The following is a 12598-nucleotide window of genomic DNA, read 5'->3' as shown; positions in this document are numbered from 1 at the left end:
ATCATATTCTTTCACCAAAATCTCTGTCCAAAAAAAATATTTTAGTGATAAAGATATATAAAAATAATTAATATATTATAATATAATTATTAAATTTAAAACTAAAGGGAAGCTGCGGAAGAAGTTTGTGGCCAACGCATAATTAGCTTTTCGTAAAGCTATCACAGGTTGTTATTAGAGTATTTTCAATATTTTCTTTATCTTGTAGCTTAAAATACCTTATCAAAATAAGAAAAGATTCAATCTTTTAAAAATTATGAAATTATTTTTATTATAAAATAAATTTAACATATGATTTATAAATTTAAATTGATCGATACCCACTTTCTTAGAAAATGAATGACTGATCCCGATAAGAGCCCGTCACCAATTGTATTCAATTGGCGAGGACTTGTCTTACCTACCGCTTGATTCTCTTGGAAGTTGCCAATTAAGAAAGAGCTTCAATTCATTCTGTGCTGTATGCGAGACTGCCAAATATATGGTCGCGAAATATTTATATTTTATCAAGCGAAGTTTCCCGGCACAAGTGACTTTTTCTTCTTGAGAAAACGGATCAATAATATCTTGACGTTATTGATCTCATCATTTATGTCTAATTTGAATTTAGATATGAGATGAATTGAGATAGTTTGTAAATAATACTAAAATTTGTAACTCATCGCAAAAAAATATATTTTAATAATATTTTATTCAACTTTTAACTCATCTCATCTATATAATCAAATGAAACCTTGTTACAAGTCTAAGGATTCGTGTGCCCCATGTTAATGACAATCAATTTTACAAATGATGAGTCATCAGACTCAAACACCTAATTAAATTTTTTAATTCCTCATTGTTGCCTTCAAGTAGTAGAGAAATTTTATCTCAAGATAAAGTAGTACTTGTCGTCACTCTACCATTTGCTCATAAACACACTTGGTCTTGGCCATTTTCACTTGAGACGGGTTGTTGGAGGTAGAGTTAGTGTTGTCCACCAAAAGTTTATGAGAAATTAAAGTTGAAGAAAAAGAGGGGAAGACTTGCTAAAAATACATGATCAACAATGGTGAAAGCTAATCAATCTAGATAGGTGGCACGACCTTGAATGATTAGCTTTACCTATTATAAGAGATGTATTATCGGATACAGAATATTAATGCACATAACATTCTAATGTAGGGATAGGTCGGAGATATTATTATGGAAATTACATTCTAGTGCAGGGACAACTCAATAGCATACAAGATGTAAAATAAGGGGAAGACTTGTAGACTTACTAACTTAGAAGAAAAAGAGAGGATGAAAATTACATGAAAATTCTATTATCGGAGATGTATTGTAGGATGCACAGGATATTGCAATTTGCACATAACATTTCAATGCAAGGACAGCTTGGACATATTATTATGCATGGACTTGAATTCGCTAGAAAGGAATTGAGATAGGAAGTTGCTCATCATTTTCTTTGTATTTGGCCCAATGAGATCACCATCAAAAAAATTGAAGTACTGTTTATAGTCAAATTTATTAGGTCATGATTTAGGATGTGATCTATTTTTTTAAACAAAGGACTCAATCGGGATATTCCTATCGAAATTATAACAAATAATATATCGAAATTATATATATATATATATATATATATATATATATATATATATCAAATTCCTCTAATTTTACTGAAATTCCTCTAATTTTACTGTTCTGAAAAGGCATAAATATTAGGAGCTTTTAACTCCAATATTAATTAATATATTAATTATGACAACCTTTTATTCTGATCTTTTCTTTTTCACATATATATAATGCATGCAACTGTATATTTCTAAAACTTATACATTTTGGAAATAATAATAATAATAAAAAACTCAGTAATTAATAATAAAAACCAAAAACACATTCTAGAACTATTTATATATTTAAAGAAAATAATATTTTATTTATAATTATCATCCTCTTATATATATATATATATATATATTGTATAATATAATTACTCTATTCGTTTCTGTTCATTCCTTCATAAACTCCCACACGAAGTGTATATATATATATATATATATGATCATCATTTAATTTCAGCAATTTGGTTTTGTGTCTAAACAATCGTTACTGATCTATTTTGAAATTTCTATATCATGATTTTCTTTTTTAATTGTTAAGTTTATAAAAGAAATCATATAATTTATAAATTATTGCAACTTGACGTGATATTTTAGAATTTTTTAAAATAATTGTTTTTTTTTTTTTTATCAATAGCAGACAGCAAATCTTTTCACCCACTTTGGCTTCGCTTTGAGTTCTCCACCGACAGATTCTAACATCCAAAAAAAATATTTTAGTGATAAAGACATATAAAAATAACTAATATAATTATTAAATCTAAAACTAAAGGGAAGCTGCCGAAGAAGTTTGTGGCCAACTCATGCATACGCTTTTTGTAAAGCTGTCACAAGCACGTTACAGAAATGTCAAAGTCACAAACGGAAATCTTAATTTAGTGATTAAGATAGTATTTTTTAATAATATTATAAATTTTTTTTGTTAATTACTTTTTCTCTAGAAAATATTACATATTTATTTATTTATTTATAAAATTATTTTTCTTATTCTTTTTCTGTTAGAAAATGTATAAAAATGATTAATTGGTTAGTTATTAGTGGTTGCTAAATATGTTATAATTATAATATATAAGATATGAGTAATTATTTAGTAGTTGGTGATTTGTATTTAATTAAACTTTCTAATATTGTGATCCGTTCTTGTCGAGAAGAGGACCACATGCACCATACGTAAAATGGAGTTTGTGGCTAAAATACGCTTTCTGTAAAGAAGCTGTCACGCACCATCATTTGTGCCTAGACTTCAATCCGCTTTAAAGCAACGAAGGAAGTTGCCCATCATATTCTTTCACCAAAATCTCTGTCCAATAAAAATATTTTAGTGATAAAGTTATATAAAAATAATTAATATATTATAATATAATTATTAAATTTAAAACTAAAGGGAAGCTACCGATGAACTTTGCGCATAAGCTTTTCGTAAAGCTGCCACAGGATGTTATTAGAGTATTTTCAATATTTTCTTTATCTTGTATTTTAAAATACATTATTAAAATTTATTTATTCTTAATTTTACATATTAGTTTTTATAATATATCATATATCAACTTATCTATTTTTTTTTATATTATTTAAATATTATATTTTTTAATATTTTTTATTCATTTCAAATATTTTCTAACTACTAATGGTATTCTCATCTTTTGATATTTGTAATATCTCTTCATATATAATGTCATATAATTATGTGGTATTTCATATTAATCCAAATTTATAAATTAAACTAAAATATAAATTGATTAAAAAAAATTATAATTATGAAAATATTCTCAAAGTATATTATGAAAACAGGAAAGACAATACACAAAACAATCCTTCCTGTATACCCACCCTCTCATCCTAATAAGAAAAAAACACCACTTATAGAATGTAGCTACACTCGAAGGTGCAGGATTTTATTTTTTACTTTTACAGTAATGCCATGAAATGTTAAGTATTATGATACTTTATTCTGAAAGTGCAATAAAAAGATCCAAACAGAGACCCTTGATGAGCTGGATAATCGGTAGATGCACCCATGAAACTGACAGCTTCTTCGGCATTAAACGCAGAGGAAAAGTGCATGAATGAGAGAGGGGGGCTGAAATGAAAATATGATAACTGGAAAAGAATTTAGAGGAGAAAGAAATTAATTTAAAATATTCTAGAGTTGTGAACAGTATCCTCTATACCTAACAAGATTACTGTTGCAGAGTGTATAATAAAGATGAAATTCAAAATTCATTATAATCAACTTTTGAGCAACCTTCTTTATATTTAATAAAAAATTATGTTTTAAATAAGATGAGATGAAAAATTTTATGAAAACGAACTAAACAAATCTACAACCTAGTGTACCTGTTTCAACAATATTGTTTTGTGTCTGAACATGAATCATTTCTAATCTATTTCAAAATTTCTCAATAAAAGAAATCTCATTGTTTATAAATTAACGTAATTTGATGTAAACATATGTTAGAATTTTTTTTAAATGCAAGTAAAATAAAAGAAACTATAATATACAACAAAAAATCATATTAATTAATTTGTAAATTTTACTATTAGGAGATCTCTCCGTAGACTAAAAATGTTTTATTTTTTTCAATTAGAAAATTAGAATAAAAAATTTCTTTTGCTTCATGTACATGATGGTATATATCTTGCGGTAGCATCCAAAAGCGTTAAGAAAATAATTTATTTTTGATCCCCGCTTTTTATATCATACATGTCATACACGTTGATGTAGTGCATTTGATCAGTAATTATTCACTTAACTAGAAACATATATGATTAGAAAAGATAAAAAGTTAAAGGAAGAACAGTATTCCTTCATATGGTTATACAAATCAACTTATCTCATCTTCTAAAATCATTATAAATTTTCAAAACTATCACATAAAAAATACAATAAATAATTCAACTTTTTCAAATCTCAAAAATAAAAATAATATTAAAAAATAATATTTTTACAATATTTTATTCAACTTTTCTGGTTTAATCTCGTCTCATCTTATCTAATCATTATAACTTTTCTAGACTTTTATAAAAAATATAATAAATAATTTAATCTTTTCAAATTCTAAAATAAAAATAATAATAAAAATTATATTATAATAATAATTTATTCAACTTTCATCTTATGTAGCCATAGCCAAATAAGGACTAAATTTAAAATTTTGTAATATATGGTATTAAATCGTTAAAATAGCCAATTTCAGGACCCAATTTGGACGCGGATTAGTAAATTTCATCTTTTTTTTTTTCTCATGCATTTTTTTAATACCTTTAAATATTTTTTATTTAAAAATTCACATCATCATTAAAAAAGTAATTTATTTAATTATTATGTTTAAAAAAACGTCAGGATGCATTATTGGAACCACTATAGTCTATAGGTGGGTTTAGAATTTCTAATAAAAATAATAAAGGAATGGTTGGGCTGGAGAAGAAAGAGGCCGCCGCCCAACGCAATGACCAATGCATTGGACAACCTTTTACTCTCATCTTTTCTTTTCTCTACATTCCATACGATGCAACGCGGAAGTTGCCAAGAAGTTCCTCCTCATGCAACGAGACTTACATAAGGAGCTCCATCATCTTCCCCGATCCATCTCCAATTAATTCTACTTTGCATTCATAATGACTTCTACCATCGCATTCCCGGGAGTCCTTTCCTCTCCTTCCTCCAATTCCCCATTTTTAACCTCGCAATCAAATCATGATGTATTCTTAAGTTTTCGGGGAGACGATACTCGCAATAATTTTACCATTCATCTTTATCATGCTTTGATTCAAAAGGGAATCAACACTTATAAAGATGACAAGGAGCTTAGAAAAGGTGAAAAAATTTCACCAGCACTTTCAAAGGCCATTGAAGAGTCAAAGATTTCGATCGTAATATTTTCTAAAAACTATGCGTCATCTACGTGGTGTTTGGATGAGCTGTTGAAGATCCTAGAGTGTAAAGAATCAAAGCAACAGAAGGTTCTAGCAGTCTATTACAAAGTCGAGCCATCGACAGTACGACACCAAAATGAAAGTTTTGAAGCAGCGTTCGCTAAACATAAAGAAAAGTTCGATGATGCTAAAGTTCAGAAGTGGAAGACTGCCTTAAATCAAACTGCCGAGCTATCCGGTTTTCATTTGAAGATCGACGAGTAATTTCAACAACTCTTATCCCTCTAGCAATTCATATATGTTTTTATTTTTGATCTGATTACATCCTTTGACACTATAATATATATATATATATATATATATATTGAGAAGCTGTAATTCAGTAGAAGGGACGGAAATTTCCAGCACACAGCCCACATAAATTACACAATCCATCCAAATACTTCGCACGGCACTCGGCCACAGCCACAAGACAGAATTTCATGAGCATCACACACCACACTTTATATATTTTATTTATTTATTTATATTCCGCTTAAACTAATTGATATGTTCTCTTCAAAATCTATTTACCAAGTATTTGTTTGAAAAAAAGAAAAAAGAAAATAAAATAAAAGAAGAATGTTGTGTGGTATTCGTGGATGATAAGGAAAATTATTCGAATTTCATTTATCACAATTCACAATTTACATCAAAAATTATTTTCAACGTCCACTTACACACGAAGGGGAGAATCTCTGGATGATCACAGGCGTCCCGAGCTCTACTGCTTCCTGTGGTCATTCCCGTCAGCTGAAGGCGCATTGGTCTCTTGAATGGGTGTGGTGGGTCTCAGGTAGAAAGAAACAGATTATGTGTGTTGCGGAGCTAGAGTGAGGGAGGGGAAACTGAGAGGGAAGGCGGCAGTGGGGAGTCGTCCGCCTGAGAGAGAGTGTGACGGAGACAGAGAGAATGAGAGGGACAGAGAGTGACGGAGACAGAGGCGGAAGGAGGGAAAGTGACAGACGGCAGAAGGAGGAGAAGTACACTGGTGAGAGATAGTGGGGTGGAAAATTTCATAAAGAGACAGAGGCGGAGACAGAAATATAGAATGAAAGAGCGCGAGTGTGAGAGTGAGTGAGTGTGACAAACACACAGAGTAAGGGCTCACCGTGGCCAGCATCTGGCGGACATAGCACTGCGAGGTGCAGGCAGCTAGGGTTTTCGAAACAAAATGGGTGTGGGTTTCGTGTTACAGAGAGAGATAGACAGAGAGAGCGACGATCGAGAGAGATGGAGAGAGGATTACAGGAGATGCGGTGTTGATGCATGGAGGATGGTGGCAGCAGACGGCACAAAACAGAGAGAGGAGAAATCTGAGGGAGGGAGAGTGAGACCGAGAGATGACAGGGAGATAGAGAGACAACGAGAAGCCGAGGGAGGGAAGAGAGAGGTGGCTCAAGCTAGTTATAGACCAAGAAACCATTCACGAGCAACATAGTTCTCGTTTGTGATTGATGGAGGTCGGCGGCAGCTAGGGGTGGCAGAGAAGGGATGACACTCGGCTACGTATGTGTTTGTGGGTGTGGTTGGTAGGCAGAGCGGCGCACAGAGGTCACGGGAGGGGGAGGAAGGCGACGGGATGAGGGAGAAGAGATCAGCGAGAACGAGCAAGAGGGAGGACTGGTGAAGGAGAGAGGGATTAGGGTTTGTGTGAAAATTCATGGGACAAAACGAGGCCGTTTTGAGGGGATGGGCAGTGGGCTGGCCTTCTCCTAAGGTTTTGGGGCCTTAGTTGTGGTCTGGGCTTGGGCTTTTGGGGCTGGCTTCACATTACGTATGATTAAAATGCAGAAGCCCTCAGTTCATAAAAACTTGTGTTCATATTGATGTTTTTTAAGCGCAATAGCATTTTTCAAATACGAACTACGGTCTTTTTTTTTTTTTTTTTTTTTTTTTTTGTTTCTTTTTTTTAACCATAAATTAATATATATATATATATATATATATATAGATAATCTCTACCCCAAGTAAAATTAAATTGGAATGTACAAAGTAAAATTTATCCGTACAAAGTAAAACTTCAAGTTGCAAATTAATACCTTACCAAACTTATGGTATAAATTGAATATGGGTGGCATTTTTTTTTTAACACATAAATGTCACGTACGTACTGAAAAAAATTACTACAACGATTAAAGAAAACGGTGAACAAAGAATGACAACGTACCTTTTTCACTATTTTCAAAGTTCCATTTCTTAGCTTTTACCGTTTTTTAAGTCTTCAATTTGATAAAGGCCATCTGATCTGCACCTTCTTCGATCGGCAGATTCAACACTTATGATGATAGTTTTGGTATAGTACTTATACAGCTAGCCATGCGAATTGTTACACTTTCAAAAAAAAAAATTCATATGTTTATAACTGTTACTTCTCCATTCCTCCCCTTCCAACATATTACTTTTATTTTCCAAAGCACCTTCCACAAGCCTATCTTCTTCCCCCTCACTATCTAAACTAACCTCCCCAAACAATCCATTTATTTTTGCCCCAACACTTCCCCCTCCCACTGTTCCTTTCAGCATCATATTACTAACCTCTCCACCCTTTATTTCCCCACTCTCACCCTCCAAAATATCCTCACCATTATTTTTACTCCCCTCATCCCTCCCCATATCATCCACACCTTTCTCATTAATTTTCCTCACCATTATTTTTACTCCCCTCATCCCTCCCCATATCATCCACACCTTTCTTATTAATTTTTTCCATTCTCCACCCTCCACCCATAGAGTAAACACTCTCCTCTCCTTTTTTTATCTCCCTCACTATTCTCATTTCTTCTCCCATTCCTCTCTATATTAGCACTCCAGTAGCCTTTCTTTTTTGGTCCCCCTTCAGCCCTCAACCACGATCCATACTGTTCCATTACATTCTTACCACTACCATTCCCCTTAGAGCCATTTACACAACCATCCTCACCATGAACCAACCATCCACAGTGAAAACATAGCCTAGGCATTTTCTCATACTTCAAATTAACCCAAACATTTTGCCCCTTCACTTTGATCCATTTCTCTCTCACAACAGCCTTTTTCAGAGCAATTTCCACTCTAATTCTCAAGTATTTTCCCCAACCAATCCCATCTACAGGCACATCCACCTCTCTCACCCTGCCAAGAGTCTCACCAATTAATCTACCCTTCTCCTTTGTCATATACGCCATTGGTAGATTATGGATCTGAATCCAAAATGGCTCACTCTCAAACTTCCACTCGTTTGGCTGTGTAAACACATCAAACTCTTGGAGTGCAAACAGTTGGTTGTCAAACAACCAAGGTCTACCATCCATAACTCTCATTTTATCACTAAGAGTTCGAAATATAATGACAAATTTATTATCCCCTACCTCTCTGAATTCTGCAGGTTTACTGATGCGCCATATCTTCCCCATGGTTGAAGAAATGATCTCTCTGCCAACTGATCTCTCCATACAGACCTTCCCGATGGCACTCCTTTCCCCCTGCTCCCGAACCTCCTCTTCTGCCTCCTCGCCTACATCTACAACTACATTCTCCTCCTCCGATAACCTCAATTTCTTCCACTGAGCTTCCAATCCATTCATCCCTCCGATCGAGTTCTCGTTCATGGCTTCCTCACTCGAGCAGTTAGTTATAACTGCTATTTCACCACCTCTATTCCTTAGAGAGAATAGAGAGGAGACTCCTACATGTATTGATTGCATTTTATAACTGTTGTTAGTTCAATACATGTGTACTCAGTTTGGAAAAAAAAAAGATAAATTTGAGATTTATATAAAAAAAAATTATCTTTTTAATAGTGTGCTTCACTTTTTTTTAAATAAAGTGCGCAAAATTAGCATAACCTAAAATTGTATATATTATGTGTCTAGTTCAAATGGTAGGGATCATTTTCCTGCATTTAGTAATTAACTTGTGCCCTGCCAATAACGTCATTTACAACATGAGAATAAAATTGTGCCTAAATCATGTTCTCATGTCTTTTAACTTGAGGAAGTCAAATTCATGAATCTTCTTTAAATCTTTTTGCTTTGGTAGGGACGAATATGAGTTTATCCAGAAGATTGTTCAAGAGGTCTCAACAACCTTACCAAATCGTTTTGACTTGCATGTGACCGAGTATCCGGTGGGAATACAATCTCATGTAGAAGTTATTAATGAGCTATTATGTATTGAGGAGAATGACATACGCATGATAGGGATTTTCGGTAGTGGTGGAATTGGTAAAACAACGATTGCAAAAGCGGTGTATAATCACATTAATGATCAATTTAAAGGAAGTTGTTTTCTTCCAAATGTTAGAGAATCAACAAAACAAGATCAAGGCCATGGTCTCGTAAAGTTGCAACAAAAAATTCTTTTTGACATGATTCGTAAAGATTCAAGTTTGAAAGTTGATAATTCTGATCGAGGAATCAATTTGATAAAGGAGAGACTTTGCCGTAAAAGAATTCTTTTGGTTCTTGATGATGTTGATTGTTTGGACCAATTAAAAAAATTATGTGGAAAATGCGATTGGTTTGGTTCTGGTAGTCGAATCATCATAACAACAAGGGATGAGGGTTTACTAACTAAGCATCCTGTTCATTTCAAATATCGTATGAAGGAAATGGATTACCATGAAGCTCTTCAGCTCTTTAGCCAGCATGCTTTCAAAAGTGACAAACCTAATGATTCTTTTGAGGATGTCATAAAACTTGCACTAAAGTGTGCTGCCGGCCTTCCACTTGCTTTACAAGTGATAGGCTCAAATCTATATGGAGAAGATATTCATTTTTGGAAAAGTGAATTGAAAGAGTACGAAAGAATTCCAGAACAAAATATCTACGAAAAACTCAAAATAAGTTACGATGGATTAGATTCTCGTACAAAAAAGATTTTTCTTGACATTGCATGTTTCTTTAAAGGATACGAGAGAGAATATGTCACTAAAATACTGGACGGTTGTGGTTTCAATGCCTATGCCGGTATCAAAAAGCTCAATGATAAATGTCTCATAACACTTGATCAAGATTATATTGGTCGCCAATATTTGAGGATGCATGACTTACTAGAAGATATGGGTAGAGAAATTGTCCGACAAGAATCACCCGAAGAACCTGGCAAGCGGAGTAGATTATACTTTCAAGAAGATGTTCGTGAAGTACTTGAAAAAAATAAGGTAAGATTTTCCCTAGAAATATAATTCTACTTCCGAGTTCTTTTGTTTTTTTTTTTTTTCCAATTGAAGCTATTATTAAATTAAAAGAAATGGATCCAGAAATACATATAAATTATTATATAGACACATACTTACCCTCTACATGAAATATTTTCCCAATTTTGTAAATAAAATAATTTTAATAAAGAAGTACAAATAAAATCATGAAAGCCAATTCACATTTTCTCCATTTTTCTAAAAAGGCAAAATGCTATGATTATCTAATACTTTTTTAGTATTTTAAACAGAGTAATACGTAATAAAAGGAAGAAGTATATATGACTTTGACATTTGAACGTACACACTCATTTCTAGCAATCTGAATGATAAAAATAAGGCTATTCCTTTTGTAATCTAAAATAGAAACACCATATGAAGAAAGGTGAGGCCTATGTTTGTTATTTCCTTCTTAATAAATGAAATAGTGATGTACACACGTATTGTAAGAAAAATACATATAATCGTAGCTTGTTCAACTTATATATAGTTCATGAACACTTGCGCAAGTAGTGTTGAATTATAGGGAATTTATCTTTGATTTTTTATAGAACACTTGTGCATTCTCACATTAGGGAACGGAGCAAATTGAAGGCATATTGATAGAAATGCCTCGGAAGGACAGCAGGATACGTTTGGATTCTGATGTGTTTGCAAAAATGGAAAAACTCAGAATATTAAAAGTTAGTTACTTCAATGATGGTATTTTTTGTGGTGGATTGAATTATCTCTCTAATGAGTTAAGAGTTCTTGATTGGTTCAATTCCCCTTTGGAGTTTTTGCCATCTTCTTTTCATGGAGAGAAACTCATTGTTTTCAATATCGGAGGAAGCAAAATTAGAGATTTAGGGACAGGATTGCAATTTAAGGTACCTATTTTTATTGTTCATATGTCAATCTGTCTTACTTTTAAGTTATGCTGCAAATTTCCTTTAACAATTAATATATATTTTATTTGTTTTTTACTTTTCAAACAGAACTTCACAAGGATAGACCTCAGATACTGTAAATACTTGACAAATATATCGGATCTTTCAAGTTGCTCAAATCTAGAGATGTTGATTTTTGTAGGATGTAAAAGTTTAGTTGAGGTTCATGATTCTGTTGGATTTTTGGATAAGCTTGTTGAATTGGATTTTAGATATTGTTCCAGCCTAAAGAAGTTGCCAAGAAGCTTCAAGTTGAGATCTCTAGAATTACTTGAACTTGACCGTTGTACTAGTCTTGAATACTTTCCAAAAATTGAGTGTGAAATGAAATATTTGAAGGAGCTCTGGTTAGAAGGCACAGTAATACAAGAGCTACCTTCATCCATTACATACCTCACTGGGCTTGAGACGTTATATATAAATGATTGCATCAGCTTTGTGCATTTTCCAGTAAACATTTTTCAGTTGGAACATCTACAGGATGTTTCCATCACTTCTTGTCCAAATTTTGTAAATTTTGGAAAGGAGGTGGGGCATAATGGACAATTCGTGCCATGTACACAGGAAAATGAAATTTCATCAAGTATGGAATTGTCGCCTCCAGAATCAAATAATTTATCTCGGACATATAATTTCCCATCCAATTTGAGGATTTTAAATCTATATGGTAGTGGTATTGTTAGCCTTCCTCCATGCATCGAAGGATTTGTTGGATTGTCTGAACTTGATTTGAGCTACTGCTATCAACTTGAAGAAATTCTACACCTTCCACCAAATATAAAAGAGATAAATGCTACAAGATGCGAGTCATTGGAACGCTTTCCTCATTTATCGACAGAATCTTCATTTGGTACACCCGACTTAAAACGGCTAACATGGATTAACTTATCGGAGTGTAATAAAATGCACGTGAATGTAGGGAATCATGCGCCAGATCCATTAATGGTACAGGTATACATCTCTCATCT

General features: G+C 32.9%; 1 protein-coding gene across 47 annotated transcripts in view; it reads left to right on the top strand.

The window, feature by feature from the left end:
* Positions 1-5055: 5055 nt before the first annotated feature.
* LOC122295749 (disease resistance protein RUN1-like) overlaps positions 5056-12598 on the top strand; it is a 101272-nt gene continuing 93729 nt past the window's right edge. For 45 of the 47 annotated variants that reach the window (XM_043104918.1, XM_043104921.1, XM_043104920.1 and 42 more), the window contains exons 1-4: positions 5058-5743; positions 9543-10665; positions 11277-11570; positions 11679-12581. In XM_043104918.1, the coding sequence (XP_042960852.1) occupies positions 5226-5743; positions 9543-10665; positions 11277-11570; positions 11679-12581 (2838 nt within the window). In that variant the 5' untranslated portion in view covers positions 5058-5225. Of the gene's footprint in view, positions 5744-9542; positions 10666-11276; positions 11571-11678; positions 12582-12598 lie in introns of all 47 variants that reach the window. The other 2 variants (XM_043104922.1, XM_043104923.1) reach the window with 2 other exon arrangements.

Source organism: Carya illinoinensis, chromosome 15 (genome assembly GCF_018687715.1).
Source record: "Carya illinoinensis cultivar Pawnee chromosome 15, C.illinoinensisPawnee_v1, whole genome shotgun sequence".
Lineage (NCBI taxonomy): Eukaryota > Viridiplantae > Streptophyta > Magnoliopsida > Fagales > Juglandaceae > Carya > Carya illinoinensis.
This window is presented reverse-complemented; position numbering and strand designations above follow the sequence as displayed.